This window comes from Macrotis lagotis, chromosome 1 (assembly GCF_037893015.1).
Source record: "Macrotis lagotis isolate mMagLag1 chromosome 1, bilby.v1.9.chrom.fasta, whole genome shotgun sequence".
In the NCBI taxonomy this organism is placed as follows: Eukaryota; Metazoa; Chordata; class Mammalia; order Peramelemorphia; family Peramelidae; genus Macrotis; species Macrotis lagotis.
The window spans coordinates 562,986,352-563,006,703 of NC_133658.1; the positions used below are offsets into that span (position 1 = coordinate 562,986,352).

Genomic DNA, 20,352 nt, shown 5'->3' on the forward strand with positions numbered 1-20,352 from the left:
TCTTTCCCTAAAATAAAAGCCTCCTAAAGTTAGTACATTTTTTTTCATTTTTATCCCATGCCTTGCACATAATGGTTGATGAATTGAACAGTTGTTTCAAAGTGGAAAAAAAAAAACTCAGTTCAAACCCTGCCTTGGGATATTTCATAGTTTGTCCTTGATTTCCTTGTAGCCAGAGTTTCCTCATCTAATGTCTACATCTAAGATCCTAAATTTATAACTGATCCATCACATATTACATTTTGTTCACATTTGGTTTTATTTTTCTCACTAGCATACTTCATTTTGCCATTATAGCCTTTTTACCTCTTCTTGTTCCAGGACTTACTGTATAGAAGTTTTGTTTTGTTTCTGTTGTTTTACTGATTACCCTTTATAAACCAAAGTAATGGAGTCATTTACTAATAGTCATTTAAAACCTCATAAAATAGGCCAGGGAAGACAAAGGAGTCAGGACAAAGAGCTTAATTGACCTTGATCCTAATTATCCTTATTTGCCAGTTTGTTCCAATTTTTGTTTCTGTCTGGGTAGAATTATATTCATTTGGCTTGCAACTTATTTGGATTCATAATAACCAACTTTTAGCTTGAATTGCAGAAGCTATTTTGGGATGAGTGCTACCTAGGATTTTGGTCTTTTTCATTGATTGGCTATGTAGTCTTGGACAACTTATTTAAATTCTCTGGGACCTGGGTTTACGCATTTGTTAAATTAATAGGTTGTATTAGATAGACAACTTCTACCATCCCTTTTCTTAGATTCTCTACAAACACACACACACATACATATATTTTGCCTCCGCGATATTAATATAATTTACCTAAGTGGATAGCTGCTCGAGGTAATGTGATTGAATTGATTGATAAAGTAATTAAACATATTGCCACTCCATAAAGTAATATCTAGAACAGAAAAACAAAATAAGATATTTCTGGCACTTTATATATTTTTACCAATGTAAAATTAAGATTCCCCTTTAGCTATGTCAATAACCCTGTACACAAGACTTAACTTTAGTAAAAAAAAAAGCAATTTTCCTGAACACTCCATGTGGTAGTAGATTGTGGTCCTGCTATTCTTTTCCTTGCTCCCCTATCCATCCCTTTGTGTCTCTGTGTTCACCTGACTTGTGCATGGCAAAAAGATCCACTAGGTCCCCTGTGAATTCTCTTGCCTGCTTCGTTTTATGCTCTTCAGAAGAAAGTACTGCATACTTTTAGTGCTACTTCTTTTTTGTCTCCATTTCTTATGCTTCATTATAAAACTCCTTGCAGAGATTAGGTAGAGACATGAACTAAGAACTCTTCCATCTCATCCTGGTTGCCATCTTTATTTTAAAAGTGTCAGTTTAGAAAATACTCAACAGTATCAATGATCCCCTTTTTCAATGACCATAGCATAAAAAAGGTAAATGACCAATGAGAAGATAGAATAAAAGTATTTAAAAATTTATGTCATGTGTCATAGTGGAAAAAAGGGAGTCAAGAAATCTGAATTCTGCCATAAGTAGTCTTTATAATCTTAGAGAAACCAGCTTCTCATTTTGCCATTAATAAGAATTTGGACCCAGTGTTCTGAGGTAAGAGGTAACTCAGAGATCATCTGGTGAAATTTTTCATTAATCTTCTCTAAAATATCACTCACCATTAGTTATCAAATTTGCAGGTGTATTTGTTTCTTGATGACCATATTTGGAGTTTTTTTGGCAAAGATTCTGGAGTGGTTTGACATTTCCTACCTCTGGCTCATTTTACAGAGGAAGTAACTTAGACCAACAGGATTAAATGAATTGCCCAATGTCTCACACACCTAGTAAATGTCTGAAGCTGTAATGGAACTCGGTTCTTCTTGACTCCAGGCCTGGAATTCTATCACCTGGGTCACACAACTCACCGTAGCTTAACTTAAAGGTTACACATGATTAATCTGTAGTCTCTTAAGGTAGTTCTTTCTACTACTGGTGAGTTTTTTCACTAGAAGGACCAAGCATGTCAATTTAAAAAAATTCTTCTTGGAAATTTTATTATTATTTTACTACAATTTTGTCTTTTTGTGTAAATGCACTTTAAATATAAATAATTATGGGCAGATTTTATATTTACTTTAAAATACAAATTTTCATCTCACCACCACAAGTATGCATAAATGGATTGTATCAATTGATGGAGTTTGATCTTTCAAGGTATTCTTTTTTTTCCTTTAGTTTTTCCAAGGCAATGGGGTTAAGTGGCTTGCCCAAGGCCACACAGCTAGGTAATTATTAAGTATCTGAAGCTGGATTTGAACTCAGGTACTCCTGACTCCAAGGCCAGTGCTCTATCCACTGCACCACCTAGCCACCTTCAAGGTATTCTTAAATTCTAGTTCTTCTCGTCTATTGCTAATCAGATTTTGCTTACTTCTATCTGAATATCTTTTTTTTTTGCTTTTATGAGACAATGGAGTTAAGTGGCTTGTCCAAGATCACACAACCATGTATTAAGTGTTTGAGACCAGATATGAACTCAGGTCCTCCTGACTCAAGGGTCAGTGCTCTATCCCCTGTACCACCTGGCTACCCCTCCCCCATCTGCATATTTCTAAGGATCTGTGATTCTCAATCTCATGAATATTCTTTCTATCAATGCAGAGCACAACTCATTCTTATTTTATTATTTTTTTATCCCTAAGTATTTTTTTTAAGTTTTTTCAAGGCAAATGGGGTTAAGTAGTTTGCCTAAGGCCACACAGCTAGGTAATCATCAAGTGTCTGAGGCCAGATTTGAATTCAGGTACTCCTGACTCCAGGGCCGGTGCTCTATCCACTTCGCCTAGTCACCCCATCCCTAAATAATTCTTGTCCTTGTACTGGAAACCTCCTCTTAGATCCTTACATATTTCTTGGTAACAGGATAGTACTCAGGTTAAACATTACTTTTTTTTTTAGTTAAAAAATATATAATTGTCCCAGTTCTTTTTAAGATCACCCATTTCTTGAAGATTTTTTATGACACATTTTGCAGGTAGATCATTATTGGAAATAGGCTGTGGTTTACTTTTGTGCTCCATGAACCTTTGCAAATTTGAATCTTCAAAAATTTTGGCATTACGGAATTTTCATTTTACCTCAATGTTATAGTATCAGAAGGGAGATATTATTGTTTAAAAGATTTTTGTGCATTTTGTGATGTATGTGTAAATTTACCCCCAAAACAAAAATGGATATCAGGTAAAAAAAATTGAATTTGACAATTTGATGCTTTCAGAAAACACAATAAAAGTGAAACATACAAGATAGAATAAAGTAATAGCATAGAAATTATTCTGAAAAAAATAGTAGTTATCCTGATCTCAAAGTTAAAGCTAAAATGGATTTAATTAAAAGAGAAAATTTATATCCAGCATGAAAAACTTAGTATAACTGTCAAAAAAGACACAGATACTACATGAACATAAACATAAAATATTTTTATATAAAGCCAGATTTAAATAATTGGAGTAATATTTATTGTTCATGGGTAAAGTCAATATAATAAAAATTAGTTTTATCTAATATATTTATTCAATGACATCTCAATTAAATAATTAAAAATTATTTTACTGTTTAAAAAATAATAAAGTTCATTTGGAAGAATAAAAGGTCAAGAATTTCAAAGAAATGAGGAGAAAAGATAAAGGAAAAGAGATTCAGCAGTATCACTTTATATTATAAGGAGAGAGTAATGTTGAAGTGTAAAATGGATAATTTTGATTACTTTAAATTAAAATTTACTTTTATAAACAAAACCAATGTTAAGACTAGAAAGAAAGTAAAACATTTGGGGAAAAACTTTCATAAACATTTTCTTAGAGAGGATGTAATCGTGTTATAGTACTTCCATGGTATAAGGAATGATGAGCTCATTGATTTAGAAAAACATGGAAAGTCTTTGACCTAAGAAGGAAGGTTTTATCTCCCTCCAAAGAGAGAGAGAGATGACAGGTGGAAATTTGTATAATACAATCTTACATATATATATATTTATGAATGTATATGCTTTATGCACATATATGTATACATTTGTAGAAATTTATGCATATGTTTTTAGATCTACATTTAATTAGCGTTTTTCTCTGGAACAGGGATGGAGAGAGAAAATAAATCCAATTATAAAGTTTTCTTGAAATGGAAATTTATGTTTTATGTTGAATCCTCTCTTTTGTTTTGCTGTGTGCATGGATGTATTTTCTTTCTTTCCTCATTTTGGATTTAAATTTAAAATTTACAAATTTATGAAAAAGAAAAAAGTATCTCGATAAAACAAATTTAGGCCATTTTCTTCCTTCTATTCATTTCTGGGCACAGATCATTGTCCACCTGTGTTGTGATGTATTACACTGTATTGGTTATCTAACAACCCAACTGAATAGCACAGTTCATAGATTCATTTTTCATCCATTTAGTTTTTTTCTATATGAGTTGTTAGGCTGATCCATCTTGGGTAAACTTAAATAGTCTGTAATATTCCGGAGTTTGATGTAATAAGAAAAATGTCATTTGCAATGCAGAGAATACAGAGATGCTCACCATTTATAAACAAACTCTCCTCTAATTTTACAGCTGAGGTGTCCAACAGTTATGAGAATTCACCTGTAGCACTCACAAGTGCAGTGAAATGAGATTAAAATGAAATTTGGAATATTTAACAAAATACAAGAAAGCACAGGATATTTGACGTTTAAGTCAATATGTAATCTATAGGGTTTTTTTAAATTTCTACTTCTATAAGAATATTTTCAATATCAGCAGCAAATTCCTTTGGTGAACCTCTATCTCTCTTTAAATCCTCCCTTCATTTGAATGAGAGGGTCATTAAACACAGTTACTTCTGAGGCAAGATTTATCAAAGAATCTTGTATAATTTTAATATAAACCTGAGAGACATTGTTGAAAGTAAGCCTTCAGATCTTAAAGCTGGGCATTGCCCTACTAATGCAACTTAATTTGATAAGTATTTTTAAGCATCTACTATGTGTGTATTAGGTATTTTCTAGGACACATAGGCAAAATCAAAACAATGCTTACTTTCAAGGAGCTTACAGTCTATTGAAAAGGAATATTTACATTGAAAAATTAAATACAAAATAATTTCTTGGGGGTCATAAGTTACTGGGGAGATCAGAGTAGGCTTCCTGTAGCAGGGAGTAATAAACTGAGATTTGAAGGAATCTAGGAATTCTGTGAGGGTGAAGGAGTACATTCAAGGCATGGGAGAGATAACATATGCAAGCACAAGGAAATGGGATGTGGTTTGGAGAGTAATGTGTAACAGACTTGGAAAGATTGCCTAGAATCAAATTAAAAGGATCTTTAATAGCCTAATGGAGGAATTTGTATATTATCCAAAAGGTAAGAAGAAGCAAGGGAATAATAGGGTCAGATGAGTGCTTTGGGAATGTCAGCCTGGCTATTGTACAGAGCATGAATTGGAGAAGGGAGAAATTAGAAGCAACAAGAGTGATTCAGATCCTATTGCTATTATATAGTTGAAAGGTAATAAAGGCCTGGACTAGAGTGATGTCCTTGAGAGTAAAGGTAAGGGGACAGATGTCAGATATAATAAATCAATAAGACATGGCAACTGCTTGAATATAAAGGGTGTGAAAGCTGGGAATGATGCTGAGGTTGTATACATGGATGACTAGAAAGATGGAGAAATTAGGCAGAATCAACCAAAATGGAGAAATTAGGTAGAATGAAGGTAATTAAATTTAAATTATACTTGTTAAATAACTAGAGCCCTTTTAGCCAGTGTTCACCAACAATTATGAGTCAACTCTTTTTCTAACTGTATTGAAAGCTCTTTTTTCCTGCTGGCACTTGCAAGGTCCTTGTTATCATCATTCTTTGGTGTATGAGAAGTGGTATTCTTAGAAGTCCACATCTCCATTCTCACTGGGGTTGGTTTCAAATCTTATAGTTTTTAGGATTTATTTGTTCCTCTTTCTCCCTAGTTTCTTTTTTTCATTCTCCCAACCTCTATAACATCCCTCTGCTTCTGAGGATTTATTTGCTTCTTAATTCTCCCAGATAGATGGGAAACTAGAGTGGTGATCCTTCCTTCTTTTCACCACCTCTGGTCAAAAGACCAGTCTGCATTTTGGGCATGCCTAACCATTAGTTAGCATAGGCAGAAACATAAAGAGTATAATTTTTGCAAACCATTGTAAAATACCCCTTGCCCTCAAAATTTGCTGGGTAAGAAATCATTTTTTTTGTCATTCTTAAATAAACAGAGGCATTATTGGGACCCAGACAATCTTCAGAGCCTGGGAAGAATCTAGGAAAACTGTTACCAAAAAAGGCATGATGATGAGTACTAGAAGGACTTTATCTGATTCCAAAGCAATCCATGAAACAAAGAAAAAAGAGAAAGTGGTCCTTATGCTATGTGGTTCATTTCTATTTCTGTAATGATGGTGGAATAATGAAGGAAAATGGGGCAGAAAGTGTGAAGAATCAGTTTTTAGATAGTGTATCAATATTAATTTGACCTTTAGTACTCTAAAGGCAGAAACTTGTCCAACATCTAAGAAGTAAATATGCTACTAAACTAAACAAATTTTATTAATCTTGACATCTTTACTAAGTATGAAAATAGAAAATGAAGTTGTAGCTATGTGGAAGGGTGATTCACAGGTTCTCCCTAGAGTGGTAAATAATGGCGTTAGCTGTGTTGATATTATTTTGTGTACAAAGGCAAAAATGAACACAATTTTGGGGTACTTTTGGTGATCTTGCCATATACTATCTATTTTACATATTTATGAAGAAAGAGTTTGGAGGCTGAAATTTTATGAAGAACTCAGTGAAACCTTCCAGATTAAATCAACATAGATTTTAAAATTCGGTGACTTCCAAAAGGTTTGAATAGGCAGTTTTCAGAAGAAGAAATCAAGCCTATCAATATTTACATGAAAAAAAGTTTTAAATCACTATCAATTAGAGAAATGAAAATTCAAACAACTCTGAGATATTACCTCACAACAGATTGATCAACATATTGGAAATGGAAAATGACAAATTTTGGAAGGGATGTGGGAAATTTGGGAAACTAATATACTTTTTGTAGAATTGTTAACTGTTCCAGCCATTCTGGAGAACAATTTGGAACTATGCTTCGAGGGCTATAAAATTGTATATACCCTTTGACCTAGCAAAACCACTACTAGGTCTATATCTCAAAGAGATAAAAGAAAATAAAATAGGATAGCTTTTTTTGGGGGGATGGCAAAGAATTAGAAATTGAGTGGATGTCCATCAATTGGGGAATGGTTGAAAAAGTTATGGTACATGATTGTGATGGAATATTATTTTACTATAAGAAAATTACAAATAGTAAAGTTTCAGGAAAAGCCTTGAAAATCTAATATAAACTGATAGAAAGTAAAGTGACCAGAATGAGAACATTGTATATAATAACAGCAATATTGTAATGATGATAAATTCTGAAAACTAATACTGAAAGACCATGATTCCATAAAATTCCAAAGGGTCATGATGAAAAGTATTATCCACCTCCAGAGAGAGAACTTAATGAACTCTGAGTGAAAAGTAAAGTGTACTTTTTTCACTTTATTTTTCTTGCTTGAGTATGTGGTTTCTTTTGCAACATGGCTAATACAGAAATATATTTTGCAAGACTTCACATGTATAATCAATAGCACACTGCTTGCCTTCTCAAGGGGTAAAGGATGGTTAAAAGGGAGAGAATTTGGAGGTCAATTTTTTTTAAATTAAAAGTTAAAAAAATTTTAAATGCCATTGGGAAATATTTATGAAATAATAGGTAGAGAAGTGACAGACAGACAGACAGATAAATAGATAGACAGATAAACTCAGTTACTTCAGTACCAAGGTAAATATAAAAAAAAATCAATGAGAAATGTTTTGAAAAATATGATTCAGGAGTAAGGAATGAGAGAGGCTAAAGATTTGTAGACTACACAGATAAGATGTTTTTCCCCCCATAAAAAGACTAAGAGGCATGGGGGAATTGATAGGATAAGGACAGCAAGTAGCTAAATGTGGGTACTGAGTGAACCATATAGATTTCATCTTGTGACTCAATTCTAGAGCTAGCTCAGTTCCTCTTCTATTCAATTATAGTTCAACTTCTTTCCTGTGAGAAAACTTTATTCAATAATGGGCATGGAGAGATGACCTGTTTGAACCTAGCCCTTTGCGGATGGGAAGCTAGATCTCCTCCCACGTAATTAAGGGTTTATTAATATGTTGACCAGAAACCACAGCAGATTCAAAGATTGTTTTAAGAAGAATCATATCTCAAGCAACTCATGTCTTGTCTGAAAATTGGCCCCATAATCACCCAGTTATTTGTTTTCATGTTCCTTGGGTTGTTTGCAGGCACTTGGGGGGAAGTGGGACCTTTTTCTGATCTCATGGAATTGAAACTATTCACTCTCGCCCTCCAAGCTAGGGAAATCCTTCATCTTTCTTCCTATCAGAAATCAAATTCCTTAAATATTGTATCCTGGCTAAGTGTTTTCTCTTAAATAACCAGTTTTATTTGAATAATTATATTTAATATATCAAAATCATTCTCCTCCTATAATCATGGTCCAATGGCTAAAGCTGAGGAAAATGATCAGTCGTGATTTGTTAGGTAATTGGCATTCACTGTTTAATAAATCTAAATGCTCAGAAACTTGAAACTTGGTTTCCTCAGTCATTTTATCTCTCATTTATCACAAGCAGTTATCACAGTCAGTGGAAAATAGCCTTCAAAATTCCCAAAACCAAAATCTATTGCATTTTAACAGACTTGAAATGACTTGTTATTGCAGATCAAAATTGATACTAAATTCAAAGAATAAAAATGAGTAATGAATATATTTCATACCTATCATTTCATTACCAAAATAATTTGATATGAAATTAAGACATGTAACCTTACTTTATTCAAACATATTATGGATGTCAAAAATGGGAGATGGATGGAGGAAAATTCAACTATATCAATCATAACAGAAGTTTAACTTATATAAGTCAATTATCATGATGAATACATCAAAAGAGCCTAGAAACTGCTTTAGCCTGCATCACTGATTTAGAATATAAATTTATAAAATTTTATTTGAAAGGATGATCAACCATGAATGAACTCATAAAAATGCAGAAGTAGTTGGTGAGGCTAGGTGGCGCAGTAGATAAAGCACAGGCTCTGGAGTCAGGAGTACCTGGGTTCAAATCCAGTCTCAGACACTTAATAATTACCTAGCTGTGTGGCCTTGGGCAAGCCACTTAACCCCATTTGCCTTGCAAAAACCTAAACAAAACAAAACAAAACCCCTATCAAATTAAATGCCAATTTCCCCATCTATATTAAATTTTAGTGAAAATAACTAATCATAAGTATAACCTATGTTATAATAACCTATACTAGGCATCCTTAATGAGAATATTAGAAGCAAATGTTTTCATCTTTAATATAACACATCTGAATGAGAAGCATAGAAAATACAAGATCCCACAGTGCTTATTGTTTATTGACTATAAAAAAGCATTTATTTAGAAGAAAATATGACATTTTAAAGGTTTTTCCCCTAATGAATTATTGACAAAATATACAAAATTCCTTGCTATTTAAAAGTCCCTTTATTGGTATAGTATCTCTCTGTACTCATAAACTAACTCAAGTTTTATAATGAGAATAGAATTCAGGAATTTTTTTCTTTGTCCTAGGTTCTCTTCTACACATCAGATTCATTTTACATCCCTTCCACTGAACAGACTACCCTTTAATTCAATCAGAAAGAATCATCATAAGACATTGTACTGGGCACTAGAAATATAAATCCTCCCCTCAAAGAACTTCAAGTCTGTGAGGGATGAATAAGGAGGGTACAAATATGACTTATGCAAAAATAAGTATAAAGGCAGATTTTAGGAGTAAAAGAGAGCTTCATCTAAGGAAGGAATATAAGTGTGTTACTGGCAGGGATGACAATCTAGATAAATGAATGGAAGTTGGAAATAGCAGGATGACATGGGGAACAATTAGCATTCCAATCTGGCTAAAACAGGATTTTAAGTGGAAGGGATCTTAGAAGTCATCTAGGTCAATTCTCTCTCATTTTCTAGATGAGGATGCTGAGAGTAACAGAGCTTAAGTAACTCTCTCATTATAACAGGCCTGTAAATAGCTGAGACAGGATTGAAACCCATATCTTCTGAAGTACAGAGGACTTTCCACTGTTCCAAAACACATATATGTTGTATGAAAGGAAAAAGTATGCAATGAGGCTCTACCTTCTGGTTCTGTTACAGCCCAACTGGTCTTCTTGCTGTTTGTTACTTTATATACTAGCTCTATTTGGCAGCTAGTTGGTACACTGGATAGAGTAATAGTCCTGGAGTCAGGAGCACCTGAGTTCGAAATTGTCCTCAGACACTTGGCACTTACTAGCTGTTTGACCTTGGGTAAGTCACTTAACCCTGATTACTTCACATCCAGGACCATCTCCAGTCATCCTGATTCATATCTGTCCGCTGAACCCACATGGCTCTGGAGGAGAAAGTGAGGCTTGTGACTTAGCCCAGCTCCCTCCCAACTCAAATCCAATTCATGTGCTTGTCATGGCATCACCTCCCTAATGTTATGGTCCTCCCTGACAAACATAATCACCACAAAAGTTAATTATGTGACATAATCACACAATCAACACAAAATTCCTTGACATATAATAACAGAGATAAACTTGTTTGACAATTCTTTGATAGAAAAATGAGACATTAATATGATCATTTAAGGTTTACCAAGTACTTTGCATTTTTTTCTCATTTTTCCCTACAATAACAATGGGAGGCAAATATTATTACTATCTCCATGTTGTAGATGAGAAAAAATATTCAAGTGATTCCTCCAGGATCACAAAGTTAACAAGTGTCTGAGGCAGGATTCAATTTCAAATTTTTTCTAGTTCACTCTTATTTCCTACCTACCACTTCATTTGATTTGGTCAAGAGGATGAAGGGTACAATGAAAGTTTCAAATTCAGCACCAAAGGACCAAGATTTTAATGGCAGTTTTGCCACCTATGAATTGAAGTAAGTCACTTCCTCTTTTTAGGGCTCAGTTTCCTCAATTGAAGATGCAAGTATTTGTCTAGAAGATTCCTAATGACCTTACTCTTAATGTTAGTGTCTTCCTTCTGAGATTATTTCTGATTTATCCTGTATATGTCTTATTTGTACATAATTGTTTACATGCTATCTCTCCTATATGCTAAGAGCTCCTTGAACACAGGAACCTTATTTTTTGGCCTTTTTTTTTTGTATTTCCAGATTTATCACAGTGTTTGGAACATTCATTGTAGGCACTTAATTAGCGTTTATTGACTGACTGAGTATAATACTGTGCTTAGAAAGAGGTCTCAGGTTCTATTCCAATAGCACATGGGGGGAAATGCAGCCTCGGGGTTCTCAAAAGTGCATAATGAGGTCTGACAGGCATTATCAATCTAAAATATTTTTGTCGTACAAGTCTGGGGATGGCAACTGAGGCCTACCATCTTAATACAAGTCTAGCTACATCTGGAGTCATCACCATACATACCCCTGGTCACCCAGCAATTGTTTTGGATTATAGCATCTACTAAAAAGGGAGATGAGAAATGGGCTAATATCAGTGGGAGGAGCACTCATGTTTTCTTTCTTTCTTTCTTTCTTTCTTTCTTTCTTTCTTTCTTTCTTCCTTTCTCTGTGTGTGTATATATATATATGTATATATATATATATATATGAATGTAAAAATATAAAATATAAGATCTTTTAAAGGAGAGGAGACTCCTTTAACTTCTTTGTTTAATAATACTGTTATCAAGCCTTTACAAATTTAAATTAAGAGTTAGATTATATCTGCACTACACAGAGATTTCTAATCATCTAGTTACTATATCAAGTGATTACTTGAGAAATTGTAATTTCTAAATTTGTACTTTAGAAGGTTCTTTATTAAGTCCAAAAATGCCTTTCTATTGGCAGCCCATGCTTGGTTGCATTCCAATATTTTCCCTGAGATTCTAGATGTTTTCTTCTACCTAATCCCTAAGTTATTTTATCTGATATTATGAAGCAATCACTTATAATCTGATTGGCATAGTACTAAGTCCATAAATTAATTTAGGTAGTATCATCATTTTTTATTATACTGGGATAAATAATGGATTAAAGTCATACTTTATGTCTGTAAAAATTGTATTTATATAAGTCTTGAGTATGTCTAAATCTAATTTGAAAAGATATGAGAAATGGTATTCTTAAATGGAATAGACAGAGGGACTTTTGGTTTGTACCTTTAGGTTAGGGATGGTGATGTCTTTTCTCCCCACTTCATAGCCCTGATCCAAACCATTTCTTCTGTATGTAGAGAAGTTCTATTGATTTACTTCACTGAACTATATACCAGGTATATGGTGTATATACATATATATAGGTAATATACACCAGAAGGACATATGGATGGATATCCAGTCTCAGAGTCAGGAAAACCTTAGTGCAAAGCCTCTCTCTTAAACATACTGGCTGTGTGATTCTGGACAAGGTCAATTAATCTCTTGGTATCCTTAAGCAACACTCTGTGATTATAAATTGTAGAATAACTTCTTCTTTGCATTGGTAGTAGAGATTCCACCCAAGAAACCTTCACACATATGTGCGTGTACACACACACACACACACACACACACACACACACACACACACACAAACACTCACAGCATAATGGAACATCAAGATAACCTTGGGCCCTTGGAGATTAAAACCAAAGTGTAAGCTTTAGTTTGTTCTATCCATAGTGATATGATTATTGGTCCAGGAATGTGTCCTTTGTCTAAGGACAAGACTTCAGAAAGGCATATCATCTTGGCTACAATTAATATCTATGAAATCAACTACCAAGATCTAAAGAGCTACAAACAGTACTGGTGGAGAAATGCCCATAGTGATGAAATCATAGATCCCTGAAATACTTGAAATAAGATGAAACAAAGGTTTTACAAAAGTCTCAAAAGAAAACTACAATTTTCTTTACCTGAGATTTTTCCCTTTCTGTTCCAAAGAACCAATCAGAGTAAGAAAGTATAAGAGCCATGTTTATGTTAAGTAGCCCCCTCATTTCACTCCAGACAATTGTAAATGCCCAACGCCAAGTGAATCCATAGCCAAGACGAGACAAAATGGGGCTCAGGATCAGAAAGATCAGAATTCTGAAACAGTTAAGAAACATTACTTCTTTTCATTATCCAATTCATTGTACTCAGTGACAATTGCCAGTTCCCAGAAGATGTGTCTCCTGATCAGAAAGGTGAACTATTCCTAGGAACCATCTATTACTACTGAAAAATATTAAGCCAGAACAACAGCTCAGGACCCCATTTAGGACTGCTCACTTATCAATGGTGGGTTGACCATGATCTTGAAACTCAGGGTACCTTGCTTGATCATTTTGGGAGGAATTTCACCTTTGAAGTGTCTAATGATTTGATCCTTTTTGTAGTCTGGAAATTCTGTGTCCTTTACCTATACCTGTAGCAACTGGCCTAAAGAGAGTTCCCTCATTGGGGGGATTAATTTGCATTTTTGGAGAAAACAGGGAATTAAAATAATCTACTTTAGAGCCAAATGGGTCACTGAATTGGTTGGTAGTATGGAATGAAAGCTAGCTCTTAGGTTGTTCAATTTCTAGATATCTATCAATAAAGACAATAAAATAAAGATTTCATTTTTGTATGATCAATATGGGAATGATTTGATTATTTTTGTAATGTAGGAATTTCTTTTTTTCTTTTTCTCTTGCCTTTTTCATTTATTTTTATTTCCCCCTCCCCCCCGCTCTCACTTTCTCCCTTTCTAAGTGTCTGAGACTAGATTTGAACCCAGGAATACGAATCTTCCTAACTTCAGACCTGGCATTTTATTCACTGTACCAAAAAGCTGCTTTTAATAAATGTTTAATTGATTGATTTATGAATTTATACACCTTGTTTCCATTGGGCTGGAATAAATTACCACATTTTACATAATTTTAATTTCTAATAGTGAATTTGAATATATAGGAGCACTTCTGAGGATTCCCTATTCATCCTAATCAGGATTTTACTGTATAAAAGAGAAATTAAATTATAATTACTTATCAGTTACAATCATTCATACCTGATGACAATCAGTATGAAGTAGAGGTGCAGTACATAATACAAATCTAACAATGTTATATGCAAGTAGGCATGTGCAGGGACCAACATTCCAACAAGGGTAAATATCATCAGAGAAGCAAAAAATCGGATACTTTTCCAGAATCTGTGTTTTCAAGAAAAACATATATATATATATATATATTTAAAAATTAAAAAATAATTCCAATATATTTAAAATTTAATATTATTTTAATAAATATCATTTCTAGCTTAATTTGAAAGAAGTATAAATACTAATCTACAGGATTGGTTATTACTGAAACACTACAGTAATATGATCACTGCCCTCTATAGGTGTCCCAGAAGTCCCAGCCTGTTTTATGGGGGTATTCCTACTCTGATTCTCATGAAAGCAAGATCTAAAATTTTTGCCATTGTAACCGGCATCTACTAAACAAGAAGCTGATATCTCATGCTGTGGTTTTCATGTTCCCATTTGACACTGTGATGATTTAAGGATTTAATGTCACTTCAACCTACAGGGAAGTAAATTTAATTATTTCCCAATTCCAGGTTCTGCTTTGGAACTAACAGCCTCTAATGACTATATGCAATCAAGTTTCTATACATCTCTAGAAAAAAGAACATTAGGATTTAAACTATTTTTATGAGAAGAAATGTTTATGATTTTTGTCCTATCTTTTCCTTGAATATTTTCTTTTCAAGACATTTTATTGCTGAGGCATAGAAAGTTGCTTCCAGTTCATCAGGAATATTTCTTTGAATAGATCATATTCAATACTGACAAAAATAAACTCTAAAACCATTAAAAGTGAACTATTTGATTTATAATTATATTTAAAAAGAAAACTTGAATCTAGAAGATAATCAGAAAAATACTCAATAGCAAATGTCTTAATAGTTATTCCTATTATTCAAGGATCATATCTAGTGAGACTTTACTCATCCAATAAATTTTGGTCAACTGCCCTATTTTACAGTCAATCAGCATTGTTCCCCTTGTTCATATGGACTGAAAGGCTCAGGTCTGCTCTCTTGCTATTACCTTCTTTTTTGCTCAAACTGTAATAGTTCTACGGAACCACAGTACCCTTATTGTTCCATTCAATACTTCACTTTTCAAGGGTTGGCAAAATACCACTAAAGTCAAATCCTCACAGCCATCTATTTTGTATTACTCCTAATTAAGAATAGTTTTTTTATATAGTTTTATTGTATTTAAAATGCAAAATGATTTTTAGTTCCAAGGCTTTATAGAAAGAGGTGGAGGGTCATATCTGGGCCTCAAGTTTAGTTTCCTGATCATTGGCAAGTTACTTCTCTTACAAGATTCAGATTTGTGAAATCATATGAAGACATATCAGCTACTCACTTGAAAAGAAATAGCTGATCTCCTGATTTAAAGCTTGTAGAATTTAGCAGAAGAGCTGACACAGTCAAAGAAACAATTCCAGACATTCCAGTCCACTCAGCTATTTGAGGAAGCAAACAAAAGTGTTAAAGTGTCATTGATGATATAGAGCTGCTTCCATTTAGGAGTACAGTTATACCTTCCACATCACAGGGATTAGGAGCATTCACAAAATACATTCACAAAAGACCTGGAAAATCCACATAAAATTTTTTGGCCTTCCCCTTCAAGCCCAGAGGAAAAAAAAATCTGAATGTTTTTCCTTTTTCTTTTATGGGGTGTTTATAGTATCTTATTGTATAAGTGGGTTATATTTAGCTCTGGGTTGTCTGGTTTCCACAACCCCCCCCCCAAAAAAAATTTCCAATTAATTTCTTATATGACAGGTAACATAATGACTCTGTCATGGGGAAAGTTGAGATATGGAAGGGATACTTATAATCACATCAAATGATTTGATAGTATAATGACCTTATGGAATTACTAACTACTACTAACACTACTAAATACTTAAGAATAACTTGTATTGGAGGTTCTGTAGAAACTTTAGACTTAACATGACTAAAAACATTCATAAACTTTTCCCCCTAAATCTTACCCTTTTCCCAATTTTTCTGTTTCTCTCAATGCTCATTTATCCTCCTTCTTAATTTCAGTGTCATCTTCAACTCCTCCTTATTTTATCTGTTGCCAAGTCCCCTCAATTTTACATTCACCAAAACTCTAAATAGGTGGTCTCTTTACTATCCCAGGGGCCATATTGGGGCAAACCATTATCACCTTGCCCCACACTAATCCATCTAACTCTTAATTACCAAAATGATTTTCCTAAAGTATAGGTCTGACAGTGTCCCTCCTCTTGATTAACAAACTGAAATGGTCAGCTATTACTGGATCTAAGATAAAATCCTCTACTCAAAGTCTTTTAGTACTGTTCCTTCTTACATTTGCTGTCTCTTCTCACATCTTCCTTCCATGTGCTCTAGGATCCAGTCATGCTGGCCTTCATTCTATGTTCATCTAAGTAGACTCCCTTTCTCACTTTCATGCCTCTGCCCTTGCCATTGCCCATGCCTGGAATATGCTCCCTCTTCATCTCAGTGTCTTGGCTATTCTGACTTTCAAGTCTCAGCTAAAACCCCACCTTTGACAGGAAAGCTTTCCCAGTCTCCCTCCTTCCCCTCCAGTCTGCAATGCTAGTTTTCCCTCTGAAATGACCTCCCAATTACCCTGATCACAACTGCATACCTTCTCTTAAAAGAATGTTAGTTCTTTGAGGGCAGGGATCTTGATTTTGCCTTCATATATAGTATTTAGCACACTGTCCATATGAAGCACTTTAGAAATACTTGAATTTCACATAGTTATCACAATGATTAAAAGGGTGCTTAGGAAATCTTCCACATCACTAGGATTTACATGCTATACATTTATACTGGGTAATGTATAACCCATTGGGAAATTATAGTCATTTATGATGAGCTCTGCTCCTGAGTGGAGTTGCTAACAACCCCCAGGAAACAGGTGCTATTATTTTCATTTTACATATGAAGAAATTGAGGCAGATAGAAATTAAATTATTTGTCCAGGATAGCACAGTTAGTAAGTGAATGGAGTTGGATTTGAGTTCAAGTCTTCCTGATTCCAAACCCATGATCTATCTATTGCATCACTTAGATTCTCTGAGAGATGATCATTACTTCTAAATAATTCAATGAAAAAAAAATTGAGGAACCATTAAAAGTCTACTATGTGCAGAGCAAGAGATTAGATAATTAGCCCTAGTAAAGTTTAGATAAGTCATTCTTCCTTCTCTCATAAAGTCCACAGTATTAGCAGAATGAAAAGTTCATGAATAATTTCTTCACTTACCCACATAGAAGTTGATGTATACTATTGAAAAACTAAGCATTCCTTCAGTGATATCATCATTAAATATACCCCTGAGTACAAACTGGAACATTTTGTAGCTTGCAAATCCAAAGACAGTACTTCCTAGGAATTTTTTCATAATTGCTTTTATAACAATAATACCTGCAGAAAATTGAAAAAGGGAAATTGAAAGTTTAAATATCTCTTCCCTTGTATGAATCCCACCCTAAGTCCACCTAAATTTCCTATCTGGAAACTACTTTTGAATAAGGAAAAAGAGGCATTAATAAAATAATTCTTCCATGATGTGGTAAATTAGCAATACTACATCATGATTAGGAAAGTAATTTTGTTGTATGCTGTTAAAAGTATTTAAAAAATCGCTGTTTGCACAATAGCAACATAAATACTTCTATAGGACTGTTATTGTTTGTCCATGGACCATGGCACTAGGGAGGTGAAGCCATAAAATGCAAGTGAATTGGATTTAAGTGAGGGAAGGCTGTGCAAAATCATCAGTATCACTAGACACTTGAGAAACACTTATGGAGCAGAGCTAGTCAAGAAAACAAAGGGGCAGCTAGAATCATACTAAATAAATATGCAAAGTAAGGAGAGTGTGGTCTTAGAATTCACAAATCAATTCAAATCAAGAACAGATCTTAAATACTTTGTGAAATGCATTAAGCTAGTTAATGAGTATACAAAAAAGTGAAACAAGACATAGTTTCTTCTCTTGAGCTTATAATCTAGTAAAATGCAAAGGAATAAAGACTAATTAGAAGGGAGGAAGAAGAGAAAAAATTAGAAAAATGTCAAAGAAGATAAATCCAGAAAAATCATTTGATTTGATGATAAACAAGTTTGAGGATATGTTTGAGAGTGTGAGAGAACATATTCAGTTAAAAAAAATGGGGATAAAAAGTAGAATGCAAAGGGGTCAATGACCCAATAGAGGCATTAGTTATAGACTAAATTTAGGGGGGGAGAGGGGTAGGCCAGTGACTGAGTATGTTAGATAAGGCAAGTTGAGTTGTTAGTTGATTTTTTCCCTTTAAGATTGTGGAATGCCAAGTATATTTGTAGACAAATAAAAGAGAGTACAGAGAGAAACTAAAAAATGCAAAAGAGAAAGGGAATAATTATTAGAATAAATACATGAAGAAGATAGAAGATTGTATCAATGACACAAAAATGGAGGATTAATTTTACCTGGACTGAGGTTGCCTTATCCTCTGAGAAAGGAGAGAATGAGGAAGTAATGGGAGATATTATGAAGAAATGTTGAGGATCACAGGAGGGGCTGGAATATTAGATGCTTCTCAGACTTTTAAGTGAAGTAGAAAAGTGCTATAAATGTGGATGCTGAAGATACTCCGGTGTTTATGAAAGGAAGGAAGAAAAAGTTTGGAACAGTTATTGCAGAGGATGAATTAAAAATTCATTAAGAAAAGAGTAAATTAACAAGCAATACTGAGGACTGATTTTAATCAATCCAATGCAACAGTCTTGGAATAGTAGAGAAAATGTACAATAATAAAGGGTAAAAAAGTCAGAGACTAGTAGTCCAAAATGACAGAAAATTTGAGATGGAGGAAGGAAATGAGTACTAGGCCTTGGGTATTTAATGAATTGCTAAAATTGTAGACAGTGGAGCCTAGACTAAGCAGGAATCAAATAAATTTACATTTGTGGAGAAAGGCTAGGAGAACTCATAGATTGTCAAAGAACAGAGGTCATGATAAATGGGTGAATAGGAAAAACTCCAGGACCATACTATTATCAAAAAGAGGAGGAAGGAGAGGGTAACCAATAGAGATATTTATTAAATCATATGCCTACTTCCACATCCCTGAAACAATATTTGTAAGCATACTCTTCACATTCAAGTACCTCAGACACTTACTAACCATGTGACCTGGGCAGTTGCTTACCTCAGTTTCCTCATTGATAAAATGAACTGGAGAAGGAAATGGCAAACTGCTTTTTGCAAAGAAGTATCTTTGTCAAGAAAACTCCAAATGGAATCATAAGGAATTGGACACAATTGAAAACCCAAACAACAATAATACATTCATCAAGGAAATCCTTGATGAAAGTGTTAAGATAGAGGCAGGAAAGCTTTCACAAATAATATTTCATAATAGATCACATCCTTACCATTATACCACTGATTGAAATCCCACTATACTTAATATTATGATTATCATTTTATTTTTTGCAAGATAATGAGGTTAAGTGACTTGTTCAAGGTCACACAGCTAGTAAGTATCTGAGGTTGGATTTCAACTCAGGTTCTCCTACTCCAGGGTCAGTGCTCTTTCTACTGTGCTTACCTAGTTGTTGCTAATGCTTATTATTTTTAACTACACAAAAGTATTTAATTCAAAAGAGCAAAATATCATGTTTTCATTATTAATTTTTTACTTCAAAGGGCAGAGCAAAGGTGATGAAGTAGAAGAAACACTCAGTTAAGTTCTATCAACATTCTTCTCCAAACAACTTTAAAATAAAGCCTCAAATTGAATTCTAGAGTGGCAGAATTAAGGAAATGTCAAGTTAAGGCATTTTTTCGAACACATGATAATTCAAGAGGTTAAACAGAAGATATTTATGACACTTAGGTAGGGACCAACTAAAAGTTCACATTCTAGCAGATTCAGTAGTGGGTCACCTCCAATAGTGGCAGCAGCAACTTTGGAAGCTCTGAGTCAGACAACTGACCATAAAGAGATTATAGGGAACCCTGAGCTGAGATAGGGTACAGGATCCTGATGCATTCTGGGTCACATTTCCAGAGCAGAGAGAAACACTTGTGTTTGGTCACAGATGAGCAGGGACCTGAAAAACACTAGCACTTGCGGTTACAGTG

General features: G+C 34.0%; 1 protein-coding gene across 1 annotated transcript in view; it reads right to left on the reverse strand.

Annotated features, from left to right (window-relative positions):
* Positions 1-20,352, reverse strand: part of SLC9C1 (solute carrier family 9 member C1) — an 85,346-nt gene that overhangs the window by 37,741 nt on the left and 27,253 nt on the right. Inside the window, exons 8-12 of the mRNA XM_074214486.1 lie at positions 17,481-17,642; positions 15,570-15,669; positions 14,196-14,339; positions 13,075-13,249; positions 822-903 (exon numbers count right to left, since the gene is read on the reverse strand). Of these exons, the coding sequence (XP_074070587.1) occupies positions 822-903; positions 13,075-13,249; positions 14,196-14,339; positions 15,570-15,669; positions 17,481-17,642 (663 nt within the window). The remainder of the gene's footprint in view (positions 1-821; positions 904-13,074; positions 13,250-14,195; positions 14,340-15,569; positions 15,670-17,480; positions 17,643-20,352) is intronic.